The sequence below is a fragment of the Bactrocera latifrons genome, unplaced genomic scaffold (assembly GCF_001853355.1).
Source record: "Bactrocera latifrons isolate USDA-ARS-PBARC rearing strain unplaced genomic scaffold, ASM185335v1 scaffold_95, whole genome shotgun sequence".
Classification (NCBI taxonomy): domain Eukaryota; kingdom Metazoa; phylum Arthropoda; class Insecta; order Diptera; family Tephritidae; genus Bactrocera; species Bactrocera latifrons.
This window is the reverse complement of record NW_017537656.1, coordinates 1044290-1063790: the sequence shown is the minus strand read 5'-3', so window position 1 is coordinate 1063790 and position 19501 is coordinate 1044290. Positions and strand designations below refer to the sequence as shown.

The 19501-nt window shown below is 36.9% G+C and overlaps 1 protein-coding gene across 1 annotated transcript in view; it reads left to right on the top strand.

Moving 5' to 3' along the window:
- LOC108977772 (protein TANC2) overlaps positions 1-19501 on the top strand; it is a gene marked incomplete at its 5' end in the record, with an annotated part of 113262 nt that overhangs the window by 50638 nt on the left and 43123 nt on the right. Inside the window, 1 exon segment of the mRNA XM_018947660.1 lies at positions 15047-15235. Within this exon segment, the coding sequence (XP_018803205.1) occupies positions 15047-15235 (189 nt within the window).

The following is a 19501-nucleotide window of genomic DNA, read 5'->3' as shown; positions in this document are numbered from 1 at the left end:
ACATTTTTTTTTGTTATCGATATTATACATCAAAAAAAAATTATAAAAAATTTTTCAAAAAATGATGTCTATATGCGATATTGTTTGACAGAATTTATAACAAATGAAATATATTTTAATCTTATCGATAACCGATATATTCAAAAAATATCAATAACATATGTATCGATATTTTTTTACTTATTCCCACTTTTGAACGATTTTAAATAAAATATATTTGAATGTTATCGATAACCGACATATTCAAAAAATATCGATAACATATGTATCGATACTTTTTTACTTATTCCAAATTTTGAGCAATTTTATGAATAAATTGAGAACATTATATGGTTTAAATTGTTAAACTTTAATAAAGCGAACAAAAAAACGAGTTCATCAAAGTGTTTGTATATGAATAAACAATCGGAATGAGCATTTGAAATTTTTAGAAGCGGAGAATTTTATGTCATCTCCCAGATTTACCAGCCTAGATACTTAAGAGAACAATTGAAAAATGTCGCCATATAAGAACTTGTCAAAGGGCTTGCCTTAAAAGTATAAAGAAATATATATAATATATACTCAGAATATTATGAAGTAATTTGATTTTTTAATCAGAAAAGCGTTTAAGAACAATTCTGTGGCCTCTTAAGTTCTATTTTCTAGAAAAAGTTACTCTAAATATTTATTTTCGACTTTCTCACGATGCACGTGCATATCTCAAAACGCATTGTTGCATTGTGTGGCGAAATGACTCCACACTTATCATCCTGAGTGTAGTCTAGCGCGACGACATTCTGCGAACACGCCTACCAATCGCTTGCCGTACAATGAGTAAATGTTTATACATATATGCACGCATACACATAATTTTAATTTACATTGCATATATTTATGTATCCAGTCATGACTTTTACCCGCACATGTCTACGAAATTTCCGCGAAACGTGCTGACGCGTCGGCGTAACTACTTGTACTACGAAGCGCCAGCGTTGATGGCCTATAGCGATAACGATCAAACAAAGCAACAGCAAATACAGTGAACAAAGCGCAGTGAACAGCTAGCAATAAGAAACCAGAAATTAAAAAAAAATGTAAATATTTAAAAAATGTAAAAAAGGCACCTGTGCGTCGCGTTGGTGACACATTGTATAGGCGCGCGCGCGTCGGAAATTTTCCAGGCACCATAAATGCAAATATGTAACAGTTACGCGATTCGCGTGTGAACGCGTCCAAAATTGAAGAAATTTCTACATTTTTCGACACATAAGTCACCATAAAAACAAGTGAACATACAAGCGCGCGCCAACTCTGGCAGCAATCAACACCTTACCGCATGAACGCATAAATTCCGCGCAAAGAAATACGAGTAAATTAAATTATCAAACCGAAAAATGGTAGTAAAAATAGAAAACATGACAACAGCAACGCGGTGAAATGTGTAGCGCGTCAACGCCGACAGCAATAGGTTAATCGATAAAGCGATATAACCGTAAGCGGTTGCGGTGACAACAACAATATCGGCTAGCAAGCGGCGTGGAGGCCCATGACGGCCATCAACGTATTACTCATTACGCGCTCGCTTGACTATAACCAAAGTGCACGCGGGCGGTTTTTATATACACAGATATAAATATAAAGCAGGCGCGCGCGACTTTTATAGTTAAAGTAAGGCGCACAACAGTACTGGCTAAAGAATAACATATAAATTGCGCGCAATTGGCAAGAAATACCGCTGGCGTTTGGTGTTTCAGTAGCGCGGGCGTCTAACATAGCGAACTCAACGCTTTATGCGCCGCGCGCACCGCTGTTGACTTGCCACGCACAGCTTGCTTACAGCCATAATTGAATTGCTAAACAACACTTCTGGTTTTTATTATACATTTGATTATTATTATTTTCACCGCCGTGCTTTATTTGCATTAAACTATTTTTAGCGTGTTTGTTACTTCTCATTTTTTGCACTATTAATCTTTTTTTTACAATGTTACTTTTGGCAATTTGCTATTTCACTTTGTGTACTTGAATACATTTTAGAAATGCCGCGCGCTACGTGCCCATGGCACAGGTGACACAACTAGAGTTTTATTGTGGGCGTTAAGTGTATTTGCTGCATGCAACATAATAACAAGCTCAACGCTCATAAAAGGTAGTCAAGCCAAGACTAATGACAAAGAGTTTAGGTCAACTTTTGTAGTGCGCTCACGTTTTTCTCGACGCTGAATTATATCGCGCACTTTTGTTTGAGTTGAATTGTTGCTATTTTGTTTTAAGGTGTGTAGTTGCTGGTTTTTTCTTCGATTGTTGATAAAAAGTGAAAGAATGCCATGCGGTTTGGGGGTTTTCCATGCGTGGGTTGCGTTGTTTTGTGTTACGTGAGGTCAGGGCTTAGACCTGGTTTTATTTGCATTTTTCGCTACATTTTTCTCTTTTCTCCCGCGTTTGCTGAGTGTATTCCAACATGTGTCTATATCATTGTCGCATTGTTGTATGCCAGATAAGCACACTCTATGGAAAGTATAATGTGAAAACAAAAACTCTCAAATAGTGTATTTGAAACCAACAGATTTACCAGGTAAACTTGATATCATTATGTTGGAAATATGAAGCGAAATTTATGTAAACGAAGAATTATATTATTGTATAGTTCTGTCCTAGCAGAATATTATCGATCTCACTTGAGATTATTAGAGATCGATCTCATTTAGAAACCTCCTCCTACATATTCTGTTGTATATGAAGCTGGATACTCTCGATCTGGTAATGTAGTAATCGTTGATTGATGAGGTATGTAGGTAGGTAGCTATGTACCAAGGTTCGACAATCTTACCGATCAAAATATTTTGAGACTACTGCGGTTTGTATCATTAAACGACTTTCAGTTCCATCTCATCCCAAAGACAGAGGGATATTAGATGAGTGGAGTTGGTGGGGCATGCAAAGAGGTGGCTAGTGTATATGCGGTGACGCATTGCACGCGGGACACATATCGAGGTCTATTCTGGATAGGTAAGAGGTTAACCTGCTACAGTATCCAAAACGAAGCTGCATTTTAGTTTAACATTTCATCTGTCTTGAATATTGGTCACTTACATATGTTTCATCAGAATCCATTTATTTGCTGTTTATAAGGTATCCTATGCGAGTATTATAGTCCACTTTGCTAAGTTATCAAGATCCATTCTTTTTTTTTCGAATTGTCTATATTGTTTCTGCCCGACAACTCACTTATTTTCGATCTCTAAAAACGTTCTCATCTGAGTCATCTGGAACCATACCTTTGCTTCTTCATAGTCTGTATCGTTTGTCTAAATGGTTTAATTCTAATTTTCATCCGTCTATATGTATGTCTATTGTCTATACCATTTATAAATATGTATATTTTGTTATGTTGAGACAAGCACAACCGGCCACCACTTACGCTTCGAAGGTCATATCTAGTAGAGTACACATTTTCCGTTTCTATAAGCTTATTTACACATCGGGCTCTTTCTGATAGTACTGAATTGGTCGCAAATAGCAGAAAGTTCTTGCAAGATCATTACTACTAAATAGTAGTGATTTCGAAGCTGGGAATATATAAGTAGATTACACGAAGTATGAAAACTGATGGTAACTTTTTGGAGTAGTTACAGGACTTTGGTATGTTATGTAATGTTTTATTCCGAAAATTATTGAGGTTGGAAAAATATTTGCAATAATTTATTAACTTGAGATTTTAAGCACCAAAATGAACGATGAAATCAATTACATCTATCTCTCCCGCTCTCTTTCTCACTCTCACATATCTTTTAACAGCTATTTCAGAGAGAAACTTTGGCCTTTTCAATAGTATTATTATTAGATAGTGTCAAAGAAATTATTTTTGTATAATATGTCTAGACTAAATACCAGAGAAAATATTTCCTGTCTCCTTATTTCAAATTTTGTTATTTTCTCTCTAGCCGTTATTTATTTAATTTGTTATATTGATATATATAATTTGCCGTCAGTGAATCGTGTTAACCCAACCTTTTCCTGCTAATTAACCAACCATTTCTATGCATACCCACATTACCGGTTTCGAATGACACCTCAGTTGCGTTAAATATTTTGCACATTCAAATGAAACGGAAACATGCTTTGATCAGCTGTCACATCTCCACGCATCGCCTGCATTTGTGCAAATAAATATTTATGTATAATTGGTTTATAACTTTTATTTTTCGCACGCAAATTGTTACGGTTTTTGCATACAATGCCGACAACTCACTTGCATGTCGTGCAACTGTCACCATTGACAGATGTCATTGTCAGTATGCGTCGGCGCGCAGTGTTGCTATCGCTTTAACAAAAAGTATTCCAATGCAAATTTAATTACAAGCGAATGTTGCTTCCCGATAAATTCATATGTGCAGTTTGTCGCCGGCTTCTGTAAACTTTATTTATTGCGCCAGTTTCGGTTCAAGGACTTTTGCTCCTTGCTTACATGTTTTACGGCTGTCCGTTAACCTGTCTACTGTTTGTAACTTTTGCAAGATGTCTTGCTTGAGTATTGCGTGTTAGGGGTGATTACTAGATGGCAAAACATAGTGAGAGGTGTCTTGACGATATAAAATTGAGTAACTTTTTTTTGTAAACTTTTTTTGCATAAGACATGTGTATGACTACGATAGGGGTTTTCAACTGCAACAATTCCTGTCCGACAAAACTTTTTTATAAAGAAAAAATAATATATTTTTGCACTTCGTGTGACTCTTCTTTCGTACATATTTATAACCAGTCCTTTTTCCAAAAAATAATTCCATCCTTTTGTACCAACATACATACCTACATTTTTCTTGTTGACCCATCTCCAGACAAGCCACACATGTCTTCGTTGCTGCCTTTTGTATGCAAATTTACTGGCAGTCGCACGATATTCAAAAAGCAGCAATAATGTGTAGAACAAGCAGCACACAGGTCAATCGCCTACGGAAAATTGGCTGTCTGACTAGCTTAGTGAGTGTCTTTATCGCCAGTTGCTATAATTTTTCTTATGTATACGAGTGTTTCTAAATAATGCACTGTTATCTGGTGCAGTCTTGCATGAAATTGTTAGTAGATATTCAAATGTAAATGCAAAGAAAAAGTTAATGAAGGCAGAGTTGGAAACATAGTCAAATTGAAGATAATGCAAATTATAGCAACTTAAGTGCAATTATAAGCAAGTTCAAATGAATTATACGGTTGCTAAGTTAAAGAAGAACTTTAATGCACTGAGTCGTCGCAGAGTCTACTAACGATAGCTTTTTCTCAATTTACGTAGAGAAGAGGGATAAAAGGATGGGCCTTTGAGCTTGAGTGAGCTTTTACGGAGCTCTTTCTCAAGTATAGTTTTAGTTTACCGGATCACTATAGAGCCGAATCAAGCAAATCTAGCTGCCATTAAGGTAGCTGTAGGTGTATAACTCCGAAGTGTAGTCTCTTTCAGGGAAGTGCGCATTCAGCTCAACAGCACAACAGCAATACTAACTTCAAGCTCGCTCACTGTACGCCAAAACTAGCATCAAACAACATTATTATCAGTCTCGTTTGAATGCCTAGTCATAGCATTAAGGATCCTTATTTTCAAAGTTGAATTGGAAGCATACAGGGAAATTATCCTTATTTTTTTTTTATTGATTTTTGAAACTTGTTTCGATTAATAACACATTGTTTTTAGTTATCACACTGGACCAGAGTTCTCACTTGTGCTAAAAATTATTACAGAAAAGTAGTTGTTGTAGCGGCCGAAAACATTTGTGAAGTAAATTGAGAGAACTTCTGCAGAGTTGACAATCCTTAACCAGTAAAAACCCGGACCTGCTCCGATTAAGTAGACCCGACTGTCGTGGAAACGGCTAAATAGTAGTAGTCTACATTAAGTTTTAACAAAGTTTATAGTTGTCAAAAACCAATCCTACTATTTACTTTTTTATTTAAGTAGCAAAATTGAGATAATGTCGGTTGAACAATTCCCTGTCAAATAAGATATTGAGAGTTGTGACGTCAGCTAAACAGCTGATTTTTTCAGATACTTTCTAAAATAGCTTACGTTACGTCATTAAGCTTAATACTTCAGCAGTTGGCTATATGTTTTTTACTAATATTTACTTTTTAAGAAATTATGTTCGTCCAAGCCTTACTTGAAGCGCACTTTTCTGGTAGTACTTTTTCAACCTAAAATTTAATATTTGTGGCTCAAATTAAGTAGATGAGCCATATCTTTGTATATAAAAAGTACATGTCACGTTGTTTGTCCGCGATGGACTCCTAAACTACTGATCCGATTTTAGTAAAATTTAGCACACTGTGACCAGTTCGAACCAACTTAGAAGATAGGACAGTTAAACAATTTATATATAAAGAATACAGTAGCCAGAACCCCTAGTGGTAATATAATGAACAAAAAACCTAAAATATTTTCTGCCGAGAAATTTTCAAAAAAAATATTCCCTTAAGGAGGAATTTGATGATGCAAAGATTTAATTATTATAATTTTTTTTTTTTTTTTTTTGCAAGTGATCAAGGAAGTNTCAAGGAAGTGCAAATAATTGCGGGTCGATTACGTCTCTTTTGGATACCAAATTATAATACATTATGCTAGGACATAAGTAAACCGGAAGGAAAGTTAATTATTATAATTTTTTTTTTTTTTTTTTGCAAGTGATCAAGGAAGTGCAAATAATTGCGGGTCGATTACGTCTCTTTTGGATACCAAATTATAATACATTATGCTAGGACATAAGTAAACCGGAAGGAAAGAAAACTATAGGAATTTAGTTTTTGGGGTTGAGAATAATATGGACCTATTTTTCCGAAATTTGAAGGTACACAGTATTTGGGGGCTTGGAAATATTATGCACCTATTTTTTCCGAAATTTGGAAGCATTCGGTAAAACGTAAGTAAACCGGAAAGATACAAATTTATAGGCACCCAGTATTAATATATTAGGAACAGTATTGACTTATTTTTCCAAAATGTACATGTATTCGGTATTTGGAATCTTAGGAATAATATAAACTTATTCTAACTAGTTATCGTTCAGAGTTGACCTGCCACTTATTCTAAAACTTTATTGATGCTTCGATGATCTATTCCAAACTGAAATTAGCAACTAATTTGCATTCAGAATGGCGCTCTATAGCAAATAGACGATCTTGTGAAACGACTTTTCCTCAACAGCACTTAGAGCGAGGACATCTTGGGAACCTAATGTAGCAAATAAGCATGTTTTTTCCTAGAAATATTCGCATGCAATTTGAGTTATGACTGAGTTTATTACTTTTTGTTGTTGTAATATTCATGTTTTACACGCAACAGCTAATTAACGTTTCCAACACTTGTTTTTTCCGCTAACTACAATCGCCGCCTGCCAACTCGCCTGGATCGGCTGCACACAATGCGATTATGCGCGGCGTATTTTACAAAAATTTCTCACATTCTAATGCCGAAGCGCATCGTGATCATTGTGGCATTAAGTCTATTGAAAAATTGCGGAAATGACTTACTTACATAATGAAGTTAAAAATGCGTGGCCAGCAATAGAGCAAAGGAAAACACACAAACTAGATAAAATAAGCGGAAAGTTGCACGTAATATACTCGTAACAATAAACTACAGCTCACCAATAATACACAAGTGACACATATGCGTACGCATGTGTCCCCAATTTTTCCAAAACACCTAATAAATCAATGCAAAAAAAATCGCATTGCAAATGTCGTTGCTGTAGTGCAGTAGATACAGTGTTCAGAGAGCAGGTTATCTGTGGCGAAAAATCGCAATCGCAAAAAAGTTAATGGTTTCGTGTGAAATTGTACGTAAGAAGTTTTAAATGCCGTCAGACAGTTCCCTTATACCGAGTTTCTGATGAGTGTTCTCAGAGAGCAAGGGTGCAAGTGGAGTAGAAAACCGGTATTTGATAGTGGTCCGAGTCGATGTTAGGATCTCGGAGCGTACGCACGCCTAAAACACTGGGTACTCGTTTTCCGTCTATTACAACATGATTCATCTAGTTGGTGACTTTTCGATCCGGATACTACCTGGCTTGATGAATTTTCCTATGCTGAAATCTAGTACTGCAGATAACCATATTTCGAGCCCCGGCGAAGTCGATCAGCCTCAATCTATTTGGGCATGTTTCATCGTGGACCGTTGTTTCAAGGACTCCTTCATTGCCCGCCCTGGTGTTAAAGTCGCCAAGCAAGATATTGACATTGTGGCTATGGCAGTGCCCATAAGTGGGTTCAAAACTCTCATAGGAGACATCTGTGGTCACATCGTCCATCTTTTCCGTCGTGGCGTCGGCGCAAATCAGCGATATGTTCAAAAACTTCGTTTCACTTTCAGTAGTCATCAAAAGGGAGCTGTCTCATCCGATTATTTGCTTCTCATGGGGGGCGTTATTTACATGACGGGTCCCAAATCCAGCGCACAAGTCTGGGGAGGTTTGGTTCGCCTTTTCACTTTAGCTTGTCTTAAAATGGATGTTTTTTGGCTACCCTTCATTCAAAATGAAGCCGAGACAATCAACCAACATAGTGTGTCTGGATTTGTTTCGACAAGTTTGTGATCAATATCGATGTATATTATACGGTTAGGGCTACCTAAACTGTTTAATCTACGAGGATCTTTCGCAATAAGTGGGTACTCTTGGAAAACCATCACCACACACATCTGAAGTGTGTAACACCTATCGAGTAACCAACTGGAACACTACAAATTTCAAGTTCCCACCATTCGTGCACCACCTACTGTGCCACAATGTGCTGTGATGCTTAAACGTTTCTACGCGGTTGTGAAATTGTAGTGTAAAATTATGCGCTTAAACTACTGTGCGTCTCTAACTCGTGCAGCAACAACCGCTATACGCCTGCTGGTCGGTCGCTCTAGACGAACGGCCCGCGCGCGTCATTCCTGTCCGCCCAATTCCACAAACGCAGACGCAACAGCGCTGCAGTCTGCCGCGCTGTCTACCCATGGTGTTACAATTATGCATGCAACATGCATTTTTATGCCACTGCCGCAATTGCAAATCTAATTCAGCCACTCAAGCGCGTCACCAATTTGATTCGCAGATTTATTTACTACGTGCAACAATTTCATTTTTGCACTGGCCGCCCCTCACACGCGCAAGTTGTTTGTTTTGTTTTTGCTTTTGCATTGCTATGCGCCTTTGTTTTTGATTGAATTGAATTTTCCGCTTCGTTTGTCTGCTGTTGTTGTACAAGTAGCGTGGCGCGCACTCGCTGTGTTTGTTGCGTTTTCTATTCTTTCTACGCCTTCGTTTGCATAAGCGTGCATTGGCGGCGCGCTCTTAGCCTACACGTCGTCCAACGACCCACGTTGCATGCAACCGCAGCACAGCAATATCGTGCGTGGTTGTGTGTGCGGCAGCGGTCGCCTGACACGTTTTGGCGCTGCCGCACGAAGCGGCGTGTGGGCGTACGCCGTCGGCATAGCGGTTGACGTTTGTCGTTGTTAATTTTCGTTGCGGTTTTTCGCACACAGAAATCATTAAAGCGCAGGACATGCAACACACACACATATTTGTTGATGTTGTTGTTTTTTGGCAGCATTTGTTCTGTGCAAATTTAGCTGAAAATTACGCAAAGCGGCTTAAGAACTCATTGCAACACGCTTGTACGCCAACACAATGTGGCTTTTGTTGCATGCCTGGCATTTTGTCATAATTGAATTGAGCAGTTGAGCTGCATGCAACAACGGCAACAAACACAGTGAAAGTAATCATTTACGAGAAATTGAGAAATTTCTGTTTTGCATTCTGCATATTATTTTCTCAGCGGTCAACAGGCTTTAGACTGCCCGTTGGCATGCAGGCGGGCGCTTTGAGCGCTTGGCTGCCAGCGTATCAGCGCGCAACATACACGTATGTGTTGTGTAAGATTAAAATTCATACATACATGTACATATGTATATCGGGTTATTATTCTTCGTACAAAGAAGTCTCATCAGCTGCACTCGTCCCTTGCAGTTTTTACATATTCTACACAGACGCCAACGCTGTGACCACAGTGTGGCACGCATCTTGGTGTAGCCAAGCGCCGTTCGGCTGATCGTTCGCACAAAATTCGCTTCCGCATTTCAAGCAAATCATTCGAATTTGAAAATTTCCATTGTTTCTTGGTGAGAAAGTATTTTTTAATGGCATTAAGGAAGTTTATAAGATATTGGAGGCTATGAGTATGGCAATAATATGTTTATTTGTGCCTAGGAAGTTGTTATCACTCGGAGATTCGTGAATGCAAATGAGCGCTTTTTACATTTAAATCAAAAGCTTAGAAACTTACTTCCCAAAGTAATATTTCGTTTGGTTTTGATCAAAATAAATAATAATCTGGTATCGCCCTTGGACCAAAACGAACTTTTGATATATTACTGTCAAAAAAGCGTTGACTTAATTAAAAATCCATGGATTCAAGCCCCGCTTGTAGTTGCTAAACGGTGTACTTTTCGGTTGCGCTATATTGAAGAGCTGAGAACATCAAAGTTCTAATTTTCTATCAAAATGTGTTCTTTAAATCGATTGGAGCTTTCATTTTCATTAAAACTCTCTTTTATATCAAGCTTTCACTATAAATTATCCGTTTCTATCGAAGAATCTAAAAAAACCAATAATTCTACTTTTTGATTAAAAACTGATTTCCAATAGGAATTCATCAATTGGAGCTTTCATTTTTACTAAAACTTTTGCTTTCTCGACAAACCTTCTATATCAAGCTTACATCCTTATCGAAGGGCCGAAAACAGCAATAATTAAATTTTTTAATCAAACACTGATTTCCAACTGGAATTTATCAACTGGAGCTTTCGTTTTCACCTAAATATTTTGCTGTTCCACATAAGCTTCTATATCAAAGCTTACACTACAAAATATTGATTATTTTATATTTAATTAAATTTTCAGCAAAATACTTTTTTGTTTCAAAAGTTGATCTCAGTTTATATAACCTCTTTCTTGTTGTCTGGCATATTACCTCCTCTTGTTGAAAAAAGATGAATAAAGCATAATTAGGTCTACATAAAACATTGAACCAATTAAGAAAGGTTTCCAGTTTTATAATAACTTTTGATGAAGACAGGGCATTTTGGTATTTTAAATAATGATTTTTTTACAAGTGCAAAGCTTTTGAGGACATATATTTGTAATAAACCATGAGCGAGGTTTGGATGCTTTTAAAAACTTTCAAATTAAGAATGCATTGTAAAGCTTTCGAGTTAAGTGTCCAGTACGTTTACGAACAGATGTTCTTAAAAAATTTAAGTTCATTGGATTCATTAAATTAATAAATAATGAAACTGCTTATCGCTTAACATATTAACCTGTCGCTTCGAACTTCTGCTTCGCTCAGCTAATCAACTGAATCGTTGAAACTTCGTATGTTAAATATATTAATATGATCAAAATTGTCATCTCCCTCACTCCCTCACTGTGTCTGTTAAGAGATCTGCCATCATTAAATTCTGAAGCTCAAAACTCGATACATTCTCTAACACTTTCATCTCTAAATTTTGTAAAATTTCTAGTGTTAGAATAAAGCTTCAGCGAAAGCTCAACACCTCGCTCTCTAAATTTCGAAAAATTTCTAATGTTACAAAAAACTGTATACGAAGACTTAACACCATATCTAAAATTAAAAAAAATTTCGATTACAACAAAAAAGCTTATATGAAAGCTCAACCCTTCCATCTCTAAATTTCGCAAGAAAAGGTTTTATGAAGACTCAACAACCTCATCTTTAAAATTTCATAAATTTCGAGTATCTGAAAAATAACTTCCACAAAAGCTTAACACCTCCCTCTCTAAATTCTATGGTCAAATAAAATTTTGAATCCAAACTAACAGATGTTGAAGTTTTTATGCGCAATTCTTTCAAAAAATCGCGCCCTAAACGTTGCATAACACCGCCATTTACATAAATACCCAGCACCAGCACTAGCAGTGGGTGGGAAACCTTAACCTTCCAGCATAATTTAGCGCATTCGCAATAAAACCCGCATAAATGACATTTACAGACCATAAGCGACACTCGCAGACGCAGACGCAGTCACAGACAAAGCCTTAGTCGCAGCTGCCTGCTATTTGCCAAGCTGTTATCTACCCACGCAATTGCACTTGTGCCACCAACAACAAGAATTGCAATAAGAGCACACGAAATACAATGACATAGCAATTGCCTGAAAGGCTTCGAAGGCTTTTAAAAAACATTACAATCAGCAAATCGACTTGGCAATGTTCTGCTCTGTGGTGGCGTGTCTGCGACGGTGCACAAACCAGCGGATGCAAACATTGCGCACACGCGCTGATATTTTAAAGCGTGAAAAAAATGCTGCAAAAATTACAACAAGCGAAAAAAAGAAAAAATAAAATGAAAAATTGCTTTTTTGCAAAAAAAAAAAAAAAATATTTTCGAGTGGGTTGTTTGGTGGTTGCGTTGCGCTTTGGTACGCGTCCGGTTGCGACGCTGCGCATGGCATATGGCACGCATGCGCTGCAACATTGCGACTATAGCAGTTTTCTCAATGAACTTTGTTGCTGCGCTGCGCGGCGTTTGCTGAAAATCGTGCGAGTGTGGGTTTCATTCATACAAAGCCACTCGAGCAAAATCCAAAAAATACATAAAAAATATATTTAAGACCAATAATGCAATGAGTTTTGTAAGCGTACATATGTATATATTTTTTAAATGCATTTCCAAATTATATTTCCTGCGCTACGCGCATTCAAATTTGCAAAATTAACGAAAAAACGGCTTGGGGTTACCAGGTTGTGGATATGCTAGTATGTAAGTGATATGTAAGTGACTACTTTGCTAAGACTCCTGTGATATTTGCATTCATATATAATACATACATACATAAATGCACTCTKACATACTTATTTCGCTTGTATAAATATATAGTGCCTTTTTGTATTCCTTGCAGAATTGTGTGGGCCGCAGAACATGCGCTTCGCCAACCGGTTGTCTATTTGGACAAAAAAAATCAGAAAAAAAGTATTGACACAAAACAACATAAAAACAACAATAAAAATTAAATTAAACTAGCAAAATTGCACAAAAAATAGCGCGAAGTCAAAAAGTCTGGCTGCAAAAGTTGCCGGTGTTTAATTTTTTATGCTGTTTTTGTATATTCTTTTTTTTTGCTTTTGCATGCTGAATTGCATTTCTTGCGCGGTCTTCGAGTGGAGCGCGGTATTAGGCAACCCACTTAAAATGCACATATTTACCAATATTTTTATTTTATTCGAGTTTTTTTTCAAATCAGTTAGCTCTTATATTATTGCCAGACCTACGCGGCGTAAGTCTTTTTTTTTACATTTTGATCCATTGCCTGAGCATTTGTGGATATTTGTGACTTTTTCAACTTCTTAGGAAGTTTGAATTTGCATTTAAACGCGTGACTTTACGGCGGAAAAAAGTAATGTTATGTATTTGAATAAGTCCATTTCCGCTCGTGAAAAGTCACACAGTTGGCTAAGAATAGGTACAGTCTTGTACCTATTAATAAGAGCGAGGAAATTTTTTAAATAGGACTAAAATTAAAGCTTATTCAATATCTATGCGATCTCGCAAGATCTCTAAGGTACACAAGAAACTTTTCATATGAGAGGAATCTGGTTTTAAAGCAATATATTATATTTTTCGTGCCCGAGTAGTTTCTAAAACATTTACGATTCTGTTAGGCTAGTCAGCTGGGCTCGTGAGCTACGTAGAAAATAGTTAGCGATGGGAAACGGAGTGCTGTTATGTAGTTCATAAAAAGTAGTCATCGTTCATTGTCGTCATCGGGATTTCATGTTCTGCGACCTGACCATCGATACCTCTTTCAGTGACTGGTACCATTGGATTACCAAATATTTGAAGCGTTGCCATGCTAATGTGGGACAGATGAAAACCTCAATTGTTACCTTAATGCCTTTCTCGTAAAATTTGGTGAAGCTCATTCTAAGGCTATGTGGCGACGCCAAACTGTGACCAATGAGTATTCCAGTCATGTTACTACAGTCTCTTCTATCAAGAATGAGCAAGAACTATGTGTACTTTTTGACTTTGGCATTTTTACATCCCGATTGATCGTTCCTTCGAATTTTAAGCTTCCTTTTCATCCTCGTGAAGACAGTGCATGSGTTTACCAGTGTCGGTCGGTCGTTATCACTAGAGTGGTTCTTGGCAATCTCGTCCACTATCACATTGCTGTCGATGCTTTTATGACCTAGAGCCCAGTAGAAATGGAGACGATTGTTCCTGGCGACACTCTTCACGACGGCCTAATCTCACCGTGCCTAAAAGCACATAGATCAAAATAATATTAGTTTATCAAAAAAGTCTTGCGGTATTTCGCTAGTTGGCGCTGAGAGCACGTAGTTCTAGTTTTATTCGTCGCATCGGGTCATGCTATACCTTTTTGGAAAGCTCATTTCACGCGCTAATATGTGTTTGATTGATTGTCATTTCTTTTAAGTCGTTCGTGAGTTATAGCGTCGCAAACATGGAGCAAAATAAAGTGAAAATACTGCATATTTTACAGTACTACTACGATAAAGGCAAAAATGCATCTCAAGCCGCCAATAAAATTTGTGCAGTTTATGGACCCGATACAGTTTTTGTTCTGGTGTAGAGGTGGTCGAAGGTGCGCCACGCTCCGGAAGGCCTGTCGTCGAAAATTGCGATAAAATGGTGGGGCATGGCTGGGCATGACTCATAAAAAAATTTATGAACAATAGAAAATTCAATAAAAAATACCGCAAGACTTTTTTGATCAGCGCCCCAAATAATACATGCAATTATTTTTTGGTTCCAATTAGTCAGGTGGAAAGAAAGCCTTCGAGGCAAGACATAGCGATTCTGTGCTCCTCAAAAGAGATATTATTTACCCCTGAGTTTACTTTTTTTATTCTTCACTTCTTTCATACTCATCTCCGTCTCCTTCTAAAGTTATAGAATTAAATGTAAAAACAGTTTTTAAATAAAAATGTATAAAACCTTTAATAAAAAAAAATACATATTTTAATCATCTGCTCTCTTTTTCTACTTACAGATCTCCAATCAATTCGTCGCTTATTGGAGCACGACAGCAGCGGTACGATATGCCCCAGTTGTCGCATCTCTTTCGACAAGGGCAAACGCCGGAAATTGATCGATACCTGTGGTCATGAGCGTTGTTATTCGTGTATGTTTCGTAATGACCAGTGTCCGATGTGTATGAACAGTAATAGTTCATTGAAGGGTGAGTAAAATAAGCGAACATATTTACTAAGCTTTCATTTGAAAAAAAAAAAAAAAAAAGATTGAGTAGATTGAGTAGATTCTATCTCTAAAAAGATAGTTCAAACCAGTGCTTAATAACACTTAGCAAAAAGCTTTGGTTTTTTCTGAAATAATAATGATTCGACTACCAACTCTAATGGAGTAGTTCACAGTAAACTTTAGCTTAGACTACATCCATGAAAGAACCAAACAAAAATCTTCTGTTTCATCCGAAATTTTCTCTTAATTAGACCTTTCTTCTTTTATTGTTCCTCCAAGCTTCACCTGCAATTGCACCTCGATACACTTTATACTCGTCTTCCGCAAACCATTCTAATTTTGTTTCATCTTAATTGCCGTTTTGTCATTTCGTTTTTTGTTGTTTTCTATGTCATAAGGATTGCAACCACTAGATTTACAAACACTCTTTGTAAAAGTAGGTGTATACGATTTTATTGCTGACGGAAATCATTTGCCAACACCAACAAATCTTAAATCAGTTGTAACAGCCATTAAATGTCAGCAACACCTTTCTCTTTCGCGGCTATAAAAATCTTCGAAGCTTTAACTCAGCATTAGCTGAAGCTATAGAGTATGGATGTTCGTTCAGAGCAAGTGTAATCGTAATATTGTGACCAGGGTTTGGTTTTAATTTGTATGTTTTCTTTTCAATCAAATTTATTGCTCGCTCTCTAGCTTTCATTTAATTTGAAAAGAAAATTGAGAGTCATTAATTGTTTTTGTAATAATGAGTTATTGCTTTGGTTTTGAAACGAACTCGAAAAGTAGAAACTATTGCCTAATCAAGCTTGGGAGTTGGATGGTATTTAGAATTAATAAAATGCTGAGATAATGGTTTCCGTAGTACTACTAGTTTCCCAAGAACTTTCGTTAGACTAATTCCATTGAGAAAGTTCTGGATCACATGTCTGAAGTGGACTTTAATCCAGCTGATATTTTCCTTTCGTATTTAAGCTTTATTAAAAGCTTTGGTTGAAGGTTAAGAATTGTAATTGAAAAATATAATTTTTTAAGATTAACGCAGTTCCAAACTACAGCAATTATTCGAAAGCAGTCATCTTATGAATATCTATTATTGAGAAGACTTACACGATATTTATGAAGATTATTTCTTATTATTAGGCACAATGTAGCGAATCACTCTTACTTTGCGGAGTAAGGAAAGTATATAAACTAGTATTTTGAAGTGTGTTGACTGCGAAATTCTCCTTAAAATCTCAATGGTGCGCCGAAAATCATTTGGTATACAATTTTCTCCTCTTCAAATCGCTTAAAGTGCTATTTTCCTTTCCTCAACTTGTAGTTGTTGTATTCGTCTCTCTTCCTTCATTCTCTCCTCTGTTTATTCATAAGTCCACTCGGAATTCAGAAAATCTAGGCGAGTGGCTCAACTCAATCTAATTGGAACGGATTTATATTGTTCAACGTAATCTAACCAATCGCTACTTGTTTCTTAATTAATCACGACATTCTTGCTAAAACAATCTCATTAGAACACCCATTACAATTATCATAGCTTTGCCCGCACCCACAAAATCAAATCTATTGTGCAATAAGCTGAAGTTTATAGTGATTTGTATTCTAATAAACTAATAACAAGCGTAATAATTATTGCGCTGGATTATGCAATTCAATAAATATACGAGGGTTGTAGAATAGGTCGGAGATTTTTTTTGGTATCAAATGTAGGTATATAATTTTTCGAGGTTCTTTGAACTATGTATATGGTTATTAGAAACCTAACCTAACAGGTCTCTGTTATTGAGACTAAATCCTGTTTCGGCTGCACTTTCCACCTGTTTGAGTGTACCTTACACTTATAGGGTCTTGAGAATGATCTATGATAACATTCGGTTTCAAATCCATATAAAAATTAGTCTTCGAGTATGTTCCATAATAGACTAAACATACCGTCTATAAACTGAGCGATATGAGGACCTTTCATTCTCGCTTCCACCGATGAGTTACTAACTATTTATAGGTTTAGTATGCAAATTATTAGCAATACATCGCTCCAGGCGCGTGCTCAGTTAATTTGTACTGATGCGGCTACCAAAAATGATCCACAATGAACTTTAGTAGCTTAATATGAAAAGTATTGGCTCATAGTCAAGCCTTTCTTCATGTCCAGGGTTGATTTTTTTAGGCGAAAAATGAGATTTCATCCACAAATATTCAAATTGATGATGCTACTCCGCTTTAATTATTGTGAAAAACTCTACTTTATCACTACCAGCAGCAGTGTTGCATTTAAAACTAACCTGTGGGGTTTTTTAATGCCACTCGCTTAACAAACTGCGCTCGTAGCTTGCTCTTAAGGCGCATTACGCTTATTAAGCTAAAAAATTACTACAAACTAACACTAAAAACAACAAACAGTTTACCTACCAATCAGCGCAATGGTTCATTACAATAGTCAGTGATTAGTAGAGTAGAATTCGTGAACGTTTAGTGTCATTAAAGAGCGATTTTAGCTGCGGTTTTGCAAAGCTTGTTAAAAGCTGAGGGCATAACAAAAATCAAGGTAAAAAATACTAATTGTCAGCTGCAATTTTTTATAGTTATGTATACCCTGAACAGGGTATACTAAGTTTGCCATAAAGTTTCTAACATACGGAAGGAAATGTCGGAGACGCTGTTGTTGAAAACATTAACGTGGTGCAAAAACCAAGAGTTGTCGACCTATAATTCCAGCCTTTTGTACTATTAACTTCGGAACATGACGCATAAAACAGAAGTAGTATTCCTTGTTGGCAGTTTGGCCGATCAAAAGGAATTCAGAGTGCGCCACACCTCGATAATCGAAAAAACTATCAACGTAACCCTGATTTTAAACCTGCCTTGAAGTGTTCATTTCTGCTTTGACTAACCTTTGCCTTGATATTCGGTCGACTGATCATCAGTTTTCGGGTCGTAAGCATCCAAGACTCATCGATAGTAATAATACATTTCATGACATCCTGCTAGGCGGAGAACTTTGTTCCACAGACGTTAACGCGACGTGGTTTCTTGAACTAATTGAGTGATTTCGAAATAAATAGTGCTTTCACTTTTCTTAGGCCCAAACAATCTTTCGAAATTGTTTTCACTGATCCTTCCGATATTCCAATGATGCCAGTGGGATCTCTGATGTTTATCGTCGATTCTCAAGCACCAAGTCCTTTATTTTATTCACGTGTTGATCAATAGTTGATGTTGATGGCCATCGTGGACGTGGTTCATCGTCAAGGCGTTCTCAACACTCTTTGAATAAAATTTACCAATCAAAACACTTGCTCGCAGCAAACAATTATTACCGTAAGTCTTTTCCAACATTCTGAACGTTTCGGCATCAGACATTGGATTCCGCACATAGAATTTAGTGTTACTTTTTTATTGAATATTTTCATTCATCGTAAAAATCACGGAATGCATTTGGCATAGATGTCACTGAGAAACAAAAATTTTCGACGAACGGGTTTTCGCGTAAAATTTAAATTAACAAGTCTTACTATTTATTGCCCACAGCTGCCAGACAAACTGACCGTTTAAAAAAAAGGACCTCTTATATCTTTATGCTATAAGAAATGCACCTGTGAGGGGTATTATTGTGCTGTGAAGTCCATGTTAACGTTTGTTAATTTTTTGTAACAAGTTTGTAGTTTTTGAATTGCTCTGAGGAAATCTAAAAGCTTGCAAATTGTAGAATTGTAAAATTGTTTGTATGAACGCCTGTAAACATTTATATGGCGGGAAGTTGTAGTGGCTTTACCCCTACTTATATGCTGTGTATATAAGTGGCCAACAAGCTGTTTAAAAAGAGGTTAAGCGCAGCACTTTAAACTCAGGGCGATCACACTCAAGTCACTCCGTCACTTAGTCATTCACTCACGCCAACTTTGACTATAGACAGCTTCTGCAGTTGCAAATTCTACCTAACTGCTATAGTGGAGCGCGGTTAAAATAAACAAAAATCGGCGCAAAAAAGTGCGCAAAGTAGGTTTGCTTGTATGTGAGTGTATTTCTAACTGACTGCCGATCGTTTGAATTGCAGATCGTTTGCACAATTGATCGTTTGGTTTGTTGCTCGCTGTTGGGCATTTACTTTTGCACTTTTTCTGTTATTTCCACTTCATTTGCCATCTTGTCTATGTGTTCGCGCACTTGTGTGTCTGGTCTGTGTCTGTGCCTGTGTCGCTGCTCACCCGCCGCCTGTAGTGCAAACTGTTGCAGCTGCGTGCTGTGT